Genomic DNA, 21,070 nt, shown 5'->3' on the forward strand with positions numbered 1-21,070 from the left:
TCACACAGGTGTGTTTCCACATACCGAGCACTCTGATATGCATAGACGTAAAGCCCCGCTCACACTGCCGTAATTGAGGCCTTGATGACAGGGCATAAGAAGGCAGTAAACACAAGCAATGTCTGCTGTACCACAATGCAATGCTGAAATGTACCTGTACACCCCACTAGGGAGAGTTCCTTCAACAGCCAACAATGCCAATTCGTATTATAGTTACCTGCTATGTTTTTACATCAATAGTCCATATGAGGGCTTGTATTTTGCAGGAGCAGTTGCACTTTCTAATGACACAGTTTAATATTTTACAGAATGCACTTGTAAACAGTGATATATGTACTTGTGGTAAGATCTGGTATTAAGGTTTTCCCTATTCCGTAAAAACGACTTCTTACTTCTATTCCGCAGGAGAAAGTGATTATAGATGTATCATATTTATGTGTTACACTTTTTCAAAAAGGGGATTGGGGCACATTTACCAAGGGCCGTGCGCCAATTTTCTGTTGGACTTTTAAGAAATGTCCGTGCCACATTTGTGCCGTTTTGTGGTGCGTCTGCACTATTCTTCATGCGTCACAAATTTATGCACTGTTGGGGGTGTTCCGGTGCTCCATGTTAAAGGTGCATTAAAAAAAGGTGGTGCACTCGGTCGAAGCAGTGATTGGGGCGGGGGGCGGATTCATGAAGAACAGGTGCCAGAAATCCTGGATCTGGCGCCCTCTGCACTATACACAGGCAACTGCACATTAGTAAATTTCCCCCCGGGAAAAGAAAAGTATATACGGTATACCAATTTTTGAGGCTTTTCTTATTTACTCCATTCAGCTAATAGAAATGGAATATTAACTTTATTCTGTGGGTTTTAACAATTATGGTCATAGCGAATGTAAAAAATGTTATGTTTTATTTAAAAATTAAAATGTTCGGGGTTACTGTAGTTGTAGTTTTAATTGCTACCATGTGTATGACTTTTTAATTATGTTTATTTAAATTTTTTTCATTTTAAACTAAATTGTACGACGAAGATGTAATTGTGCATTTTGTTTGCAGTGTTACCCAGTGTTTAATTAGAATGTGTCAAATAGTTTCCAAAGTGTGGGATGCGCTCGTGCTAATTCAGTTTATGTTTGTTAAGCTTTTTAAAATGTAAATGTTTAATTTTTACATTTTAAAACTTTATTTAGCTTATTAGTAGGAGCTCGGCAGATGGTATAAAGTTTTATATATATGTGTATAATATTCAGCAGAATTTGCATTTGATTTTTTAAAATCTCAGCTTTTACCGTTTTCACCAGTCCTGCGGTTGCAGTGATTTATTGACTAACAGCTTTACCTGTAGAGACAACTGTCAATCAAGAAATAAAACTGCCCTCTGGACTCCTTCTGACTTTTTTGAGGCACATTTGCATATTTGCGTCAAAATTTGCAATTTTTCCACTTGCCTAGCAAAGTTAGAGACACACAAATTATTCAGTGTTGCATCTGATATATATTTAAATATATATATATGGCATATAAAACCGTATAAACAAAAAAAAAATCACAAATTAACTCCAGTCCAGATCATAGGTATGAAAAACTTTAGAAGAGATTGCAAAAAAACTTGTGACTTTTGAATAAAAAGGTGCAAAAACCCACAGACCCAGCTCCCTTATATATATCAACTTCTAAGATAAATCAAACAAGAAAACCCGCCAAAAAGACATGCACAAATGTTAGGACTTAAGATAAATGACCCTATGTATAATCTTTCTAGCTTCTCCTGCTCTATAGCATGTCCTTTCCATGTAGTACTATGGGGCACATTTACTAAGGTTCACGGACAGGGATTCCGCCGGGTTTTCCTGAATATTTCCGTTTTGCGCCGAATTGCCCCGGGTTTTTGGCGCACACAATCGGATTGCGCGCAACAGAAATCGGGGGCCGTGGCCGTCAGACAACCCTACGAATTCAGAAAAAATGCAGAATTTAAAAAATGAAATGTGTCGCAAGATCAGCACTTACATGCACCTGGAAGAAGATGTTGAACTCCGGTGGACCTCGGCGCAGAAGCAACACCTGCAGGAAATTGGACGCCGGAATCCTCGTCGGACAACACACTGCGGGATCGCGACAGGACCGGGTAAGTAAATGTGCCCCAATGTGTTAGGGCAGCACGGTGGCTCAGTGGTTAGCACTACAGCCTTGCAGCACTGGGGTCCTGGGTTCCCAGAGTCAACATCTGCAAAGAGTTTGTATGTTCTCTCTGTGTTTACTTGGGTTTCCTCCGGTTTCCTCCCATACTCCAAAACATACTGGTAGGTTGATTAGATTTTGAGCCCCAGTGGGGACAGGGACAGATTTGGCATTCTCTGTGTAATCTGTGTACGCTATATAAGTAAAGGAATTATTATTATTATAACAATCTGCTCCTCCTGGTCGATACAATGATCCCAGGCAGGACTAGCAATGTAGATAGCACAGTCTTCCTCCATTACTGTATAGCAGAAGTCAGGGGAAGGGGAATATGTATAAGCAGGTATGGGACAGTTTGGGGACCTTCTTAGGGAGGGGGGCTTTTTGTCATAACACATTCCCTGACTTGCCTTGTACGTCCTATGGAGCTATGGAAGTAAAGTTCTGGTTGCTTTTGATCTGTGTCATAACTTTGTGCATTACTTTGGATCTCTGAAAATTAGAACCATGGTTCAGGGGAATCTCATGGTTACAGCCCTGCATCAATCATGGCTCAAGGTGTTAGGGAACTAAATATATCAACAGTTAAATACACAGTTAGAAGTGGAATCTGTATATGATGTTTCCATTCCTGACTGCTGTTATCTCTTTCTTTGTAATCCCTAAAATCACAATACCTTGAATTTTTATCAATAAGATGTTCATGTTTACAGTGACTGTGCTTTAACCCCTTAAGGACGCAGGTTTTTTTTTCGCTCATTTCTCGCTCTCCACCTTCAAAAATCCATAACTTTTTAATTTTTCCATGTACAGAGCTGTGTGAGGGCTTCTTTTGTGTGTAACAAATTTTATTTTCATGTAATGTTATTTATTTTAACATGCCGTGTACTGGGAAGCTGTAAAAAAATTCCAAATGTGGAAAAATAAAAAAAAACGTATGTGCGTCACGTTCTTGTGGGCTCAGTTTTTACGACTTTGACTGTTCGCTCTAAATAACACCTCTACTTTATTTTTTGGTTTGGTGTGATCGCGCTGATACCAAATTTATATAGGTTTTATTGCGTTTTAATACATTTTCAAAAACTAAACGAATGTGTACAAAAAAGAAAAATCAATTTTCGCCTTCTTCTGACGCTAATAACTTTTTCATACTTTAGTACACGGAGCTGGGGAGGTGTCATTTTTTGTGAAATGAGCCAAAGTTTTCATTGCTACTATTTTGAGGACTGTGCGACATTTTTATCACTTTTATTCCATTTTTATGTGATGTAAAATGGTGTAAAAGTAGCATTTCGGACATTTGGGCGCCATTTCCCGTCTCTGAGGTCACCGCCGGTTATAACCGTTTTTATATTTTGATAGATCGGGCATTTTGGGACGCGGCGTTATCTAATGTGTTTGTGATTTTTACTGTTTATTATGTTTTATATCAGTTCTGGGAAAGGGGGGTGATTTGAATTTTTTATATTTTATTAATTTTTTAACTTTTTTTTTTCTTTTTCACTATTTCTTAGACCCTCTAAGGTACATTAACCCTAGATGGTCAGATCGTTCCTACCATATATATTGCAATACAATTGTATTGCAGTATATGGCGTTTTTGCATGGGATCCGTTACAATGAGCCACTGGCTCATTGTAACGAATCTGCAGAAACCATTCGTGAGGCCCAAGGCTTTCATGGCAACCGATCGCCGCCCCCTGATGACGTTCGGGGGAGCGACGATCGGAAGAAAGATGGCAGCGCCCGTGCTCCGCCGTCTTTTAAATGCGGCGACTTTACCAGTGCCATCGGAAGGGTTAATAGCCGCAATTGGTGCAAGCACCATCCGCGGTTATTAGCCGTGGGGGTTTGCTGCAATATGCAACAACCCCCACCTGTGTATGAAGAGATCTCAGCCCGTGAGCCCACTTCACACATTCCCTTCACCTCTGCGCCGTAGAGCTACGGCGCAGAGCGTTAAGGGGTTAAAAAACTGTGGCTCTAGGTGCCACAGATCCAAAGTTATGGTTCCCTGTCTTCTAAGAGTCCTATTCAAGATAAGAAGGGAAGGCTGCAGCAGTTGTACAATATGGGGTCACAACATGATACAATTCTGTATGTATCTGTAACAGGTCTGCTGCACCATGTGTATGCAGCCGTGTGAATAACACAGGACTTCTGTCTTTTACCCTTGACAGCTTTACATTGTGTATCAACCGAGAAGAGGCAGTGGAAAGGGGTCTTAGGCCTCATGCACACAACTGTATGGTCTTTTCTGTTATGTGCATACGGCTTTATTCTGGCCGTATACGGCGCCATAATACAGGAAAAGATAGGACATTCCGTCCCATTCCAGAGCGCGCATCCCCCCATTCCATTGCAAGCTTGCGGCCATATATATGCCCCCACCCCCAACGGTCGCGTGAATGTAGCATTGTACTGTAAATACACAGATACAATGAAGTGAAATTTCAGGAGTAATTAATGGATTTGTACTACACAGAAAAGATGCTTCAGAATTGTCACTGTATATTACAACAACTTCATCTATATAGTTTGCTACTACTTATAATACAGGTGGTCCCCTACTTAAGAGCATCTGACTTACAGACGACCCCTCCGGATGTTGGTAATTTACTCTACTTCAGCCCCAGGCTACAATGATAATCTGTAACAGTTATCAAAGGTGTCTGCAGTTAAGCAATATTGTTAAAAATACCAAGAGAAAGAGCTGCAAAGCTATCAATAAAAATATACTTATCCTTTATTGAAATTCTACACAAATTTATGCACATTTATGTCTCATAAATGGGAAGATCAAAGACATCATACAGGGGAAATACACGGGAAACAAGTACCTTCCATATGCCCCATAGTCAAAGTATGCCCAAAATTTAAGAAAGTAGTCAGTCCAACAGTAAGACCAATAGGGGTAAAGTGGCAATAGTGCAATGAAACAAATAATAAGATGAACCGGAGGTACCTTCCGGCATTAAAAATTCCATATACCCTATATACTCGAGTATAAGCTGACCCAAGTATAAGCCAAGACCCCTCATTTCAACACAAAAAACTGGGAAAACTTATTGACTCGAGTATAAGCTGATGGTGGGAAATGCATTGGTCACAGCCTCCCAGTATATAGCCAGCAAGACCCCTGTAGTATATAGCCTGTGAGACCCTGTAGTATACAGCCTGCCCAGCCCCTGTAGTATATAGCCTGCCCAGTCTGTCTCCGATGCTGCCGCGGGTCCTACTTCGGATTCTTCCGCTCCTCTTTGCGCTCGGCCGGCACACAGAATTACGTCAGCTGCTTGCCGATGTAATTGTTTGTGAGCTGCCGGCATCGCGAGGGGACCCGAAGAGAAGCGGAAAAACCTGAAGAGGATTCGACGGACCCGTGGCGGCACCAGAGCATCGAAACAAGCATAGGACCTACAGGTAATGTTGGAAAGGTGAGTTTTGACTATTTTTTTCTAGGGTTTAAGAGAACAAATTTTGTGCTGAAAAACTAGGCTTATACTCGCGTATATATGGTATCTATAGCACACTTGCCCGAAAGCATGGTGGCAGACACTAGGCAGTCAAAGGGAGGCCAAATAGTCCTCCCCGACACGCGTTTTGCACTGATGCTTCGTCAGGAGGTGCTTTATTGTTCATCCTGGTTCTTATAACAACCCAACATTTTTAAAATATGACTGTCACAGAGACCACAAAAATTCAGCTTTACTACTACTATTTGTCTTCCAGATTTTTCTAAACTCATTTTCTTTGTGTTTACTTACACGTCTCTTCTGCTCCATCTGTAAGGAGGTCCCTTCCACCAGTGATGTTCCAGAACACAAAGCTTTCTATAATAAGTCTCTCCATGGTACCAAGCCCCTAAGTACTCAGCACCCACAGTTCAGTAATGAACATCTAATGAACCATCTCCTTTTCACCAAATCGTTATCCCTTGTTTACTGCTCCAGCTTTCATCCTTGCGGATAGACACGAGGCTTTTGTCTCACTCATCTTATTTGCCTTTTTATTGTAATCTCTTGTTAGATTAGAAACATCTTAACTGTTTCAATATGTGTTCCTGTGGTGTTATCACTATTCTGTTCAATCTGTAGAAGATGCTGTAGAGCAACGGAAAATACGGTGGTGATGTGCAGATAAAAGATAATAATAGAGTATTAAAATATGCAAGCGGCTCCTGGAAGCGAGCCAGGAGGTGATACGTTATAAGTCTACCATCTGTACATATTCATCACGACTAACAAACGTTTATATCAATATGACAATCATCCAAACCAAATAAGAGCACTGAGAAAAGACAGAATATGGAAAAAAGATGGAGTCGAATGTTTAAAATGACGCTTAGGGTAACCATAGCTTCCTTCCTTCTAAAATCAATTTTTTTTAAATGCGCTAATGATCCCGAAGGGTCCTGGGGGGGGGGGGGCATTACCAGAGCCCCTCCAAGCTTCACAGGATGTTACAGTTTATAGACACACTTCCACCTCCCCCTGCTCCCGAAGCACTTCCCCCTCCCTCCACCTGCTGTAATCAGACACAGTGGAAAAAGGGTAGGGGGCATGCCACAGATCCCTTTCTGCCTTATTAGCATAATTTTAAAAGTTGTCCTGGTTTATCATGATGGATTTCTTCCTGTCTGACTATGTCTTCTACCAACTTACTACCGTGTCCTGGTACCATCTTCCTAGTTTCGCTTTTACTCATAAAGTGTGTGACAGTTGCAGGCGTTAGTGGACACTTGTGACCACTAACTCTGGATGCATTAGGTAGATATTCTTAAAAGGGAATCAACAGAACATTTTTATAGATGCTACACCATACTTATATTTTTTTTCTTGTATTTCTATGTTTTCAGAGATGTCCGGGAGTAGTGAAGACATTTCTCTTGTACACTGGACCCAGAAGTGGCTGGAAAATGGCACACTTTACTTTCACGTATCTCTTCGTATGAAGGAATACACTACATTTAGCACTCCCCCAACTGTGCAAGAGCCGGTGCAAGAGTTAGATGAACAGCTCCACGTTCTACATGTCTCCGTCATGGTAAGAGACATTTTATGTATGTCTAATGTGATTGATGTCCAATGGAAAGTGAATTATCCAGGAGTTAAACATTTATGGTGTGTGCCAATAGTCATTGATATTCAGGGCTAATTTTCACGTTTATGCATTTCTCAACACGATAGTATTTTATTATTTGCATACATCACCTTTTAACCTTTGTAGAAATCAATAGATACAGTTTTCTTTATTTTCAGTAGCTCTCATCGGCATCTTCAATTTGCTCTCCGCTCAAAGCTGTTTCTAACCTCTTAGAGCTTGGGTGGAGACACCTTCATGACCTTTGGTCTGTGTTGATAGAAATGCAGAATATAGAATATATTTAAGAGAGAAATCAAATATGAACCAAAGAATAGTCTTTGACACTTTGCATGCGTGTGGTATTCAACATTGTTCTCAGAGGTGGATTAAGGCTGCAATAGGCCCTGGGCTTTATGAATATTATAGCTCATACAAGTCCAGAATTCATTTCCTACATATGGTACTAGAATCAGCTTCTTCAGAAATGGGGGATGTGTCCCTTCTGGCTGTCACGGTTACAGCTGCAATCCTCGGTACGGATCACGGGTGCACCTGTGCCCTCATCTGTGGTCACCTCTGCCACTGTCCCCACTCCCCTGGGTCCATACTCACCTCCCCCGGCTCCTGATGGCTCCGCTGCGGTCCCGTCCAGGCCGCGGGCCTGCTTCCTGGCTAGGCCCCACGCGCCTGCTGCTAGGGCGCACAGACTCTCCAGGAACTTAAAGGGCCAGCATCTTTCTCATTGGTGCTGGCTACTTCCAGGCTCCTATATCACCCGGCGGCTCCCCGCATCCCCTGCCGGATCTTCAAGTCATTCTACTGAAGTGAAAGCCTCCTATCCATTTCCAGACGTGTTTCCCGTGTTCCTGTGGCATTCCTGTGTTCTTGTGGTGTCCTCTGTGTTCCTGTGGCGTCCTCTGTGTTCCTGTGGCGTCCTCTGTGTTCCTGTGGCGTCCTCTGTGTTCCTGTGGCGTCCTCTGTGTTCCTGTGGCGTCCTCTGTGTTACTGTGGCGTCCTCTGTGCTCCTGTGGCGGTCCTGTGTTCCTGTGGCGGTCCTGTACTCCTGAGATGCTCCTGTACTCCTGAGATGCTCCTGTATCCCGGTGGCCATCCTGAGGTCCTGTACTCCTGAGACGGTCCTGTATCCCGGAGGCCATCCCGAGGTCCTGCCATCCCGAGGTCCTGCCATCCCGAGGTCCTGCCATCCCGAGGTCCTGCCATCCCGAGGTCCTGCCTTCCCCAGGTCCTGCCTTCCCCAGGTCCTGCCTTTCCTATGTCCCTACCTTGGCTGCCACTGCGGGCCTAGTCGCACCCGTGGAATGACCTGGTGGCACCCCTGTCGCAGCAAGACCATCCCGCTTTGCGGGGGCTCTGGCGAAGACCAGGGGCCACTTAGATTCCGTTCCCGGGTTGCGGCTAGTACCGTCATCTCCCGCAGTGTTCCAGGGAGTCCTCAAGAGACTCTCCTACACTCCCGTGTGTGACTCTGACCTTGAAAGGTCCTGAAATGGCTCTTATGTATATGTGTATTGAGAGTCCAAACAGATGTATGAGAATTTTATGGGTGAAGGTCCTACTCAGTATTAAATTTGGGGCTGGTCTGGGTGGCCACGGGCCCCCTAAAAGGGTTTTGCCCTGGGCTACCACCCAAACCGCCTTTTTACTAATCCACTACTGATTGGTCTGATTGGACATACATGATTGGACATACAGTGGCTGAAGAGTCTGGAACTCTGATTGATTTTATTCTCATATAGGCAGGAGCAAAGTGTCTCCTAAAAAATGGCACTTATATTAGATATCAGTTGTACTTTTTTATACGCACTGTTAATCTTTCTGATAAATGAACTGCTTAACAACCACCTGCTGCATTTCGAGGGTGCAAGTCCTTCACTAATGTCACTTTGAGCAAGCTGTAACTAATAGCTCTCAGTTTTACATCTCGAGAAAGGATTGGGTGATAAACACATTAGGTATCGCTGTGTCCGAAAATGCCCCATCTATCAAAATATAATAACTGTTTTTCACTGCGTTTAACCCTGTAATGGAAAATAGCGCCCAAATTTGAAAATGGCACTTTTTTGCCATTTTGAAAAATATATAAAAATCCTATAAAAGGGATCAGAAGGCTGTACAGCCCTAAAAATGCTAGCATTGAAAACTTCATCAAGAGTCGCAAAAAGTTACACCACCCCTAGCTCTGTACACTAAAGTATGAAAAAGTTATTAGTGGCAGAAGATGGCAAAATAAAAAAAAAAAATTTGTACAGGAGGTTTTAATTTTTGTAAATTTATGAAAACATTATAAAACCTATACACATTTAGTTTCTCCATTATTGCACCGACCCAAAGAATAAAGTAGACATGTCATTTGGGGCGCACAGTGAAAGCTGTCAAATCCAAGCCCACAAGAAAACGGCACAACTGCATTTTTTCAGCAATTTCACTGCATTTGGAATTTTTTTTCCTGCTTCCCAGTAAATGGCATGGAATATTAAATACGACCATTTTGAAGTGTAATTTATTACGTAGAAAATAAGTCACCAGACAGCTCTGTACATGGAAAATAAAAAAGTTATAGATTTTTGAAGGTGGGGAGTGAAAAATGAAAATGCAAAAACGAAAAAGGGCTGCGGCGTTAAGGGGTTAAATCACGCAAACAATATAAATTTGCTAAAAGTGGATGTCCCTTTTAATACAACTGTTTATTAAGTGTAAAATGCGAACATGCATAACTATGTTCATACAGCCACAAAATATTTCATAAAACCTTCATAAACCAAGGTTTTATAAAGTAACGTCAAAGAAAAAGAAAAGAAAGTTATGGCTGCCAAGAGGTAAAAGCGAAATAAAAAGCTGGTCATTAAGTCTTACAGATTTGGGCTTTAGAACTTATAATTATAATCACTTGGCTGGTAACCGAAACAATACGTTTAGTGTTCACTTATCGGGGCTGGAGACCATCTACTTCTCAGAGAGTATACATTTGTATCAATTTACTCTTGGACGATGACAGTGTCAAAATAGAAGCCTTTCCAAATGCAGTTATAGGTATAAATGTCTTGGTAGTTCAGTGCCGCAAAATGACAAGGCAATTTTTATAAAGTAAAGGTTCTTGATAAACTACAGATAAAAGGTTCTTACATAAGAAACATAAACCTGTGCTGTCCGAAGTTTCTAATGAAATTGTCAGGAACATTGATTACATTGTCTTGGATTCTGTAAAAATTGTTGTTACGTGGGTGGTGTAAAAGCGGATGAGATGTCACAACTGATATCAATGAACGAATGGAGTTTAATGTGTTAACCATCCTTTGTATAGCCAGGACTTGACTCTCACTGATGTTTCCACAATGAAGGGAAGACCTCAGGGGTAACATTTCTTTATTATTGAAGACTTGAAAAAAAACCTGTTTTTTCTCTTGAAAGACAAATCTGAAAAACTTTGTTCAGTGTCAGTAAAAGTGCACTAAAGGCTAAAGGTAGAAGTATTTTTGTCTCCGTTTTTGTATCACTTTCTCTTGATATATTTTTCTGATGGATTCGAACTTTTCAGCAACGAAAAGGCTAACTTATAACAGCAGCTTAGAGAAAGGTGAAAAATATCCCCGAAAATTCTTTATTTGACATTAAAGGGTTATTCCCATCTGGGCATTTACATTTAATTTAATTCATTTGACATATGTAAACATTTCTGCAATTGGATGTTATTATTCCTGTGTGAAGATAATTTCTCATAAGCCATGTTGTCCCTTAGAAACGAGATGGCTTTCTCGGATACGACCACCTCACATTTTGGCAGCGGTGGCCAGACATGCACTATAGAGTCCTGCCTGACCACCTGGATTCAGCAATCATTACCACAGGACGGCTGCGGGACATGCAGTAACTTTCGAACATTTCATTTACAAAAACCCTTTGTGTCTTTGTCCAATCTCTCCAGCAGAGGTGGCCGTATCCAAGGAGTAAGACTTGTTTCTAAGGGACCATATCACAACATTTATAAGAAATTATCTTCACACAGGTACATTTTTTTAACAAAATCTAATTAAAGAAATGTATATATATGGCAGATTAATGAAATTGAATGTCCAGACGAGAATACCCCTTTAAAGTCAACCTCAAAATTCAGGCAAACATTTCTTATAAGTCAGAGATGTATCGGAAGGTTAAGATCTTAGATTTAATATACGCAGCTGTGAAACGTGTGTTTGCTTGTTTGTTGACTGATTGTGAAGCTTTTTACAAGCCGTTCAAATGCTTACAGGACTCCTAGAAGAGGCCCTGAGAGTCCTGATCTCCCAGAGACACAACATGATCTACCGAAGAATGAAACACAAAAATAGTTTAGTTCTGCTCTATGTCTATAACAAATATGGAGCCTCTTTGGGTTTTCATATCTAGTCCACTTAGATCTATAAGGTAAAGGTCTTACCCGAATTGCAACAGTATGGGAGATTCATTAATCTGCACACCCCAGATTTCTGTTGTACTTTGCACTAAAAAAACTGTCTGCGCCCCATTTATAAAGGGTTTTAGACAGTTTTCTGGTGCTCCTTTGACTAGCTCAACAAAAGGGGAGTGGACTATGAAAAGTGGACGTGCGCCAGAAATACTGCTGACCAGACAGAATTTTGTCCTAACTTTCTGGCGTAAAGTAAGCCAACTAATAGAAGGTGCAGCGCACAGCTAGACAGTCTAATAGGACACATTTACCATCCAGCATTAGACAGTTATATGAATCTGGTGCAGAATAAAACTGTCTCGTCTAACTCTTCAATGTCTAACCTTAGGGAACTTTTTATAAATCTGTCCCATTGTCTTTTCATAAATGTATGGATTTCACCAGGTAAGAAGGATCCAATCTCTGGAAAGTATAAAAAATTTGGCCAGACTCAAGCCTCACGCACACGACTGTATTTGGGTTGTGATCTGACCACACAATTTTCATCCAGATCACAGCCCCCATTGAGTTCTGTGGTACCTGGTCACGTTGCAGTGAGCACATGATGTCTCACTGCACCGTTACCAAGTTGGGTGGCCGCTCGCCACTCTCTATGGAGAGGGGAGGGAAGAGGAGCGCTACCTCCCCACTTCTCCACCCAGCTGTGTGAGTACAGGCCCCAGTGAGCACATTGTCATGTGCTCATAGTCTAAAACTAACTTTACAATCTTCAATATCCTTCCAGAACTTTTGTACACCTCACTATTTTATCTATCCATAACACTTTTTGCACGTTGCTTTGTTACAACCTAGTTGTTAAAATATAAAAAAAAACACATCGCATAGGCCATATAGAAAATGTGGTATGAAAAATGTTTATTATATTCAAAAGGTACCGTATATAATCGAGTATAAGTCGACCCAAGTATAAGCCGGGGCCCCTAATTTTACCTCTAAAAACTTTTGACTCGAGTATATGCCGAGGTTGGGAAATGCTTTGGTCACAGCCCCCCCCCCCAGTATATAGCCAGCAAGCCCCCAGTAGTATATAGCCAGCCAGCTCCAAGTAGTATACAGCCATCCCCCTTTAGTATATAGCCTACCAGCCCCAGTAGTATATAGCCTGCCAGCCCCCCTTAGTATATAGCCATCCTCCACTAGTATACAGCCAGTCATATTTAGTATACAGCTAGCCAGCCCCCTGTAGTATACAGCTAGCCAGCCCCCCTGCAGTAGACAGCTAGCCAGCCCCCTGTAGTATACAGCCAGCCTGCCTCCTGCAGTATACAGCCAGCCTGCCTCCTGTAGTATACAGCCAGCCCACTCAGCACTTAAAAAAATAAACTTGCATACTCACCTTCAGGTGGTTCCGATGTTGGCACTGCTCCTAAAGTGGAAGGAGAAACCATGTTATTGTAACTGTGGGGTATGTCAGCCCAAATAACAGAAGAAAAAAAGCAATAGAAAAAGATTCACTGACTGTATGAGGACACAATGGGGGGAATTTATCACAATGTTGACTGGTGTATTATACTACTTTTTCTCGCCTTTGAGAATTTTTAATTGTCTTAACTTGACAGATGCAACAAAAAAGGCTGAAATGAAGCAAACACAAGAAGAAAACACATTAGAGTAGTACAAAAAAACAGTCACTCAAATGATAAATTCCCCCATGTGTAAAATAAAAAGGCAAGATCCCATACTGTCTCTTCATATCCCACCACAAAATTACAAGTAGCAAATACCTAGAAAAGAGGAAACAATGTAAAAAAAACACTTTTAGTGCCATTTTGTGCTATGAAAATTAAAAAAATGTGAAAACCACTAGCTTTCTTTTTACATTTCCATAGATATTATAACAAATAGTAAAATAAAATTATGAAAATATATACATTTTAGAAAAAATGTTTTTATCAAAACATGTTAGAAAAGAATAATATTGCAATAAAAACTCCAAAGACTTAAAAAACAGAATGGGGGTAACATATAATTGGATTTTTTTTTGGTGTTTTGGCACAGTTGTTACAAATGCTGTTTTGCGCCAGATGAACCCTACTTACACTAAGTTCATTAGTTTTATAGACTAGTTTTGACAGTACGACTTAGTTCATGATTTGGCTCAATTTCCATTTAGGCGCAAGCTGTGGTGCAAATTTACATCAGTCCCCACCCTGGTCTATTTTGCAACTTTTTTTTTTTTTTTTTCGATTTTTCATGTGACTGTCCCATAACAACCCACACAGCAAAGAACACTGCCAGCAAATTTAATGAATCTAACTTCAGCATCATAGACAGACATACAAGAACGTAAAGAGCTGGTATAATGATAGATTACCCCCAATGTGTATCTAGAGCAAAATAAATGGTCTTAAACTGATTCAAAGAGTAATACATTACCTATAACACTCTCTTTTTCACAAGAAAAGTATCCAGACGCTCCGGAACCTTGTCCTTTAGATGGGTGAAGCGCTGACAAAGTGCTACACACAATTTCCAGAAAAAAAAAAAGACAAGCTTCCGCACTGATTTCTCCCTCTACCTGCCCCCCTGACATGAAAAATACTACAGGACCTAGAGTGATATAAGAATCATGTGACTATCACTTGCTTTTTGCATCACTGCAAGGTCCTTAAACTCTTTCATGCTTGAACGTTCCAAATTACATGTTGGTTTTATTATTTGGGTCGGTGCGATCACGGGGATACCAAATTTATATATTTTTTAGAATGTCTTCATACATTTACAAAAATTAAAGCCACCTGTACAAAAAAAAAAAATTCTTCATTTTGCCAAGTACTGGTGCTAATAACTTATGAGCCCTCTCCAATCACTCTCAGCCGATGCGTGATGTTAAGGGTTTAAAATTTTCACTCTTTGTTTCATTGCAGCTAATTGGTAAGAATGAAATGTTCCTTTTTTTGATCATTAATGTACACCATGCCCCCATCTTGATGGAAAAAAATGGAAATGTAGATATTTTTGCTTATTTATTAAACAAGAAAAACTGAAATGTCACATAGTCATAGGATATAGACCCTTTGCTCTGACACTCATATTTAACTGACATGCTGTCCATTTCCTTGATCCTCCTTGAGATGGTTCAAGTCCTTCATGAGGTCCAAGGAACTGCCTAAGGAGCTCAGGACAGAATAATAAGATACAAAAGAATTTATGCAGCACTCAAGGTTCCTAAGAGCACAGAGGCCTCCATAATCCTTAAATTGAAGAAGTTTGGGATGACCACAACTCTTCCTTGACCTGGCCGTCCAACCAAATTAAACAATTGTGGGAAAAGAACCTTGATAAGAGAAGTAAAGAAGAACCACAAGATCACAGTGGAAGAGCTCCAGATATGCAGTAGGGAGATCGGAGAAAGTTCTACAAAGTAGCCTCCACCAGTCAAGACTTTATGGCAGATTGTGCCAACAGAAGCCTCTCCTCAGTGCAAGACATATGAAAGCTGCATACAGGTTGTAAAAAATATAATCCCATAATATAAAAAATAAGCTTCTTTCGTCTGATGAAAAAAATATTGAACTTTTTGATGTTAACTCTACGTGGTGAATGTGTGGAGAAAACCAGATGCAAAACAAAAATATCTACATTTCAGTTTTTTTCCTGTCAAGATGGAGGGCAGAGTGTACATTGAAGAGTAAAATAGACCTTTTTTTGATCTAATTGGCTGCAATGAAATAAAGAGTGAAAAATGTAAAGGGGTCTGAATACTTTCCGTACCCACTTTTAGCCTGTATAATATGACAATGCTCAGCTTCTCTTTCATATTTTTATCTTATAGAACAATGAAATGACTTACAGGTTCCCTCTACAAATAAAAAGTAATATAATACGAAGCTGAAAAGTGGACATAAAGTTCACTACAATAATAATGGACAGTTAAGGACTATCACAGCCCCTCGCCCTCCCTCTATGTAGCTAATGTACTGCAATCAGTCCACAAACCTAATAAAAGCAGCATTAATCTAATATAACCATGCTACCTAATACACAATCATGTTTGCTATGACAGCAAAACAGATATTATGTTACAGCTGCTTTTCGCTCACTAGAGACTCTTCTATTTCTCCATTTCACTCTTCCATTATGGTATCACAAACACTGCACAAAAGGTATACACCCCTAATCATATTATCAGTTCTTATGGTGAATAACCCTATGAAAAAGCAGAAGGTTATTAAAATTTGTTTCATTTTTATAGCTATTGATGTTTTTGTTATGTCAAAGCATTTACTGCATCAAAAGAGAGAAAACGGCCCCTTTGTCCGGTGTGTGAAATCTATGCATATCCGGAGAAAAATGAAATTTTACCGTCAGCTTTAGTGGGGAGATAAAAATTCAATTCTCTACTGTAATATTATTGCTAGACCGGTTCCTAATCCTTTTTTATTCTCCATGAGAGATGCTTATTGAGGATAAAGGTTGCCATAAACCCTGTAAATCTAGAAGTGGTTGATGACACCACCACAAATACTACTAAACTGCTTTCTTCCATATTAGAAATTGCGTTTCATATACTTTTTATTGCTCAACCGGGTCAAAGTCACCCAACCACTACTTCATGATCAGGCAAGTGTCAGTCTCATCACATCCTGTTAGAGGCAAATCACGGAATGTATCCAGTAATCTTTCTTCATATTTTAGGTTTCATTTTCAAGTCCCTGATGCAGGAGATAGAAGAGGAGATCAGCAAATAGTTGATGCTGATGGGGGATGTCCAAGTCTGGGGGGCTCATTTATCACAGTTCTCTTTTTATTAGTTTCTTTTTTACGTTTAATTTTTTTGGTCTAATTTATTGTAAGGGTTTTATACGGGGGCTTATTTACTAAGGGTCGCACTGCTCACCTTTGTCGGACTGTGTGCCTTTTTTGGGGATTACACGGCTTGCATTGGTATTTAGCAAGTGTCTGCGCTGGGATTTGGAGCATGCAATCCTTTTTTTTTTAGGTGCAGCTGCGCTGGCTTCCATGCGCCACAATTTAGGAGGCGTGCTATCGGGCGATCCGACTGATTCAGACTGAGCTCGGGATTTAAAAAAAAATACTGCAATTTTTCCGAAAGGTTTTCTGACGGCCACACCCCCCATTTCCATTGCATGCATGCCGGCGCGGGAGCGCCACAATCCAAACACGTGCGCCAAAAACCTGGGGCAGTTCGGCGCAAATCAGAAAAAGTGGGGGAACCCGACGAAAAAAAGCGATTCGGCCCCTTAGTAAATGACCCCCAATGTGTTCAATTTGTTAATTCACATACCTGTTCTTGCCTTTCATTTGGCACAGTTTACCCCTTTTTTACATCTTTTTTGCGCCTTTTTCTTCCTTTTATGAAAGAAACCTGCTAATGCCATGTTTTTGCAGGCATATTTTGTGAGCTTTTGGTGCAATTAAGGCAATTTTCATCAAAAAGATGAAAACAAAACAAGCTAACACATCTACCCTGCTTAGATACAAAGGGCAAACCTGAAGCAGAAAACCTATTATTTAAAGAGCTTGGCCACTGATCCTTGTGCTTTTTGTTTTGTGTGTGTACGTGTGGGGGCAGGATATTAGGTAATTTACCAATTTACATCTATTAGACGGTCTGTTCTGCTTTCTTGATATGTAAATTTAAAGGGAACCTGTCACCAGGAGACCCATTTTTAGCACTCCCCCCCACAGAGCATAGTACATACACTGCCAAAGTGTTTTTGTATTAAAAATAGGTTTTACAGAAAAAAAGATATGTTATATTGTACCTTTCATTAGCATCTTCTGTGTGACTAGGCAGTTGCCAAATGGGAGGGTCTGGAAAGGAGCAGTTCACCCCCACCCTTGGGAAACAGCTACTCCATGTGACCTTTTGAAATATATGAAAACACCCATCACTGGGCTTAGCGACGCCCCCTGCTCCTCTACAGCCAATTCCGAGTGTGGGGAGTTATTCATATATTTGAAAAGGTCACATGTTTCCCAAGGGTGGGGGGGAATCTGCTCATTTCCAGACCCTCTTATTGGGCAACTGCCTAGTCACACAGCAGATGCTAATGAAAGGTACAATATAACATATCTTCTTTTCTGTAAAACCAATTTTTTATACAAAAACACTTTGGCAGTGTATGTACTATGCTCTGTGGGGACTGGGGGAGTGCTAAAAATGGGTCTCCTGGTGACAGGTTCCCTTTAAGCCTCTTTTGTTGATTTCAAACAACTCAAAGGATCATAAACAAACTGAGAAGCACATGAGAAGGTTCTAGCTCTACACCAGAACAAGCAAAAGTATAAATGTTATTATCCCTAATGCCATTAGCAATGTAAAGTAAAGAAATACCACATTGTAGGATATGTATAGAGCAAAGCAGACAAAAAGAAAGGATAGGGACTAAGGGGTAAAATAATATTGAGTAGAAGGAAGGAAACTACACCCTGTTCCCTTCTTCCTGGTACTCACGTAAGTAAAAACCTAAGAGCCAGCCCTGGGACTGTGCTAGTCAGTTCCAGATAGAGAGAGGAGGTTACAAAGTGGAACCAGATTTTCTGAAAGAAGCCACTTGTATTTCACTTCATTAGCCAGAGATTCCTGTCCATAATATGGCCACAAATGGAGGGTCATGTGATCTCTATCAGTGCATGAACAATTGCCCTGCCAGGACTATTAATATGAGTTTTCATGTATATAAGATAATGGTCCTGGCAGGGCAATTGTTCATGGATAGATGGAGATGACCATATTATGGACAGGAATCTCTGGCTGTGAGGTAAAAGAAAAAAAAGCTCCAATTTACATATCAATAAGAGGTGCAGAAATTTTAACCCCTTCCCGCTGCAACTCTTATTCATTTTTGCATTTTCATTTTTCACTCCCCACCTTCAAAAGTTTATAACTTTTTCATTTTTCCATGTACAGAGCTGTGTTACACCACCACCATTCAAAATGGTGCTATAATGCCGTATACTGGGAAGTAAGGCAAAGATTCCGAATACAGTGAAATTGGTAAAAAAATACATATTTGTGCCGAATTCTTGTGGGCTTGGATTTTACGGATTTCACTGTATGCCCCAAATGACATGTCTACTCTATTCTTTGAGTCGGTACGATCATGGGGATACCAAATTTGTATAGGTTTTATAATGTTTTCATACATTTACAAAAATTAAAAGGTTTTGCCATCTTCTGGCGCTATTAACTTTTTTATACTTTAGTATACAGAGCTTTGGGAGGTGTAGTTTTTCACGGCTTTTGATGACATTTACAATGTTTTCATTTTTAAGACTGTACAACCTTTTGTTCACTAGAATTTTTAATATTTTTTTAAATGGCAAAAAAGTGCCATTTTCGACTTTGGGCGCTATTTTCCATTACGGGGTTAAACGCATTGAAAAACCGTTATTATATTTTGATAGATCGGGCATTTTTGGATGCGTCGATATCTAATGTGTTTATGATTTTTACTGTTTATTTATATTTATATCAGTTCTAGGGAAAGGGGGGTGAATTGAGTTTTTATGTTTTTTTATTATAATTTTTTTTTACACTTTTTTTATTTTTATTTTTACTATTTTTCAGACTCCCTAGGCTACTTTAACCCTAGATTGTCTGTAAGATCCTATCATATACTGCCATACTACAGTTCAAAACTACAGTTCAAAACTACTACTACTACAGTTCATACTACTGTTCAAAATCAAGTTCATTACAATGACCCCAGCCTGTCATGACGACGGAACGACGGTTCCCGATGACGTCACATGGAGCGACGATCCTCGGCAAGATGGCAGCGTGCATGCCCAAGCTTCGCCGGCGGCGATCAGCGGGAAATACCCGCGATCTCTGTTGGCACCGATTGCGGCTGTTACCGGCAAGCCTTTGCTGCAATATGCAGCAAAGACTTACTGGCTATGGAGAGCCCTCTCCATGTACCCGCACCCGGCATGTGACGTAGTATAACTTCACATGTCGGTAAGGGGTTAATAGTAAAATTACCTAATTTCCTGCCCCCTCACTTACTCACACATTCCAAAAAAACACAAGGTAAAGTGACCGACCCCTTTAATGTTTAGAAAAACTATGGATTTGACGCAAATAAGTGCAAAACACCAAAAAGGCGCATCAAAAGAGAAATAAGAAAAGAACACCTATGATATATGACCCCCACGCTGTTGAATTTAACTATTTATTTTTATAGAACTACTTATCACCGGTATGGTTATTGTTATAAACATAAAAATACTCCAACCTGTGAAACTCATGGTCCGCATCAAATATTTCCTAATATTTTTCCTCTTTGTACGTTTGGCAGCTGTGCTATCACCTCCTGGCACAGCAGTAGGCTTTATCTGACTTTTGCTTGCATGTCTTGCTTGCATATAAAAAGCTAATGTTTTATGAAAATTTCATAAATAGTCTGAACCTGAAGGGATCAGTGTGGGATCAGTATGGTCCTGTTTGAGCAACATGGCCTGGAAGAGCACACGTTTGTTGCATTTGAATACCCTGAGGTCTTCGGGACACAATCTGTGCTGCCCAATCCAGGGAAGTTGCAGCAGCCATCTGGTCTTTTGACCACCTGTTTTACTTGTACCTAAAATCCACATATTTCTTACAGAACGCTCCCAAGCTTAAAATCCATAATTCGCTTTACACCCTGAGGCATCTTTTGTCTCCATCAGTAAGCCAATATTGGATCATCACGGATAGTACATTGACAAATTCTGTGTGTATGCTAACAAATAGAGAAGGGTAGCTTCTCTGGATGGACATTAGAGAGAGGTTTGAGGGAAAGGGTGACCTTCGGTCATGGGAACATCCTATAATTCTTTTATAGATATAACAGGAAAGGCTAAAATGATTTTTTACAGTGGCTTGTAGACAGATAGCAAATAGTCACCTAGATTTAATTAAAATTCATGGTATGAATAGTTATGAAACCATTAAAAAGTTTGCCATAAATCAAAATCAAGCCTGATAAAGCAGGGATACCTACTCATAGATCCAGGCACTGTGACTGTGGTGAATGGTTTATATTTGATATCCATGGCCTCCTCCCTTCTAAAATCAACCTTTATAATTTATTCTACTGAGCCAGAAGGGCTCTGGAGGTATTATCATTATCAGCTTCTCAGGCTGTTGCACTTTGCCTTCATCAGTGTGCTGAAACTTCCTCTTCTGCCCTGAGATTATGAAACAGCGGGAGTGGTCAAGTGCTGAGGGAGCAGGGGGTGTGTGAGACAGTGTAACAAACTGTGAATCTATAGCAACGAGGGACTCCAGTAGCACCCCCCAGGGCACTTTGGGCTCCTTAGAGTGTTAAAAATTACTGAGGGCCGGGCTGGGGTGGGCTAGTTAAACATAATAAACATGCACTTACCTCGTCCGGC

At 40.5% G+C, this 21,070-nt stretch overlaps 1 protein-coding gene across 1 annotated transcript in view; it reads left to right on the forward strand.

Annotated features, from left to right (window-relative positions):
- The window catches only part of ASTN2 (astrotactin 2), a 377,384-nt gene that overhangs the window by 59,507 nt on the left and 296,807 nt on the right, over positions 1–21,070 (forward strand). The window contains exon 2 of the mRNA XM_072124956.1: positions 7,031–7,218. Within this exon, the coding sequence (XP_071981057.1) occupies positions 7,031–7,218 (188 nt within the window). The remainder of the gene's footprint in view (positions 1–7,030; positions 7,219–21,070) is intronic.

This window comes from Engystomops pustulosus, chromosome 9 (assembly GCF_040894005.1).
Source record: "Engystomops pustulosus chromosome 9, aEngPut4.maternal, whole genome shotgun sequence".
Classification (NCBI taxonomy): domain Eukaryota; kingdom Metazoa; phylum Chordata; class Amphibia; order Anura; family Leptodactylidae; genus Engystomops; species Engystomops pustulosus.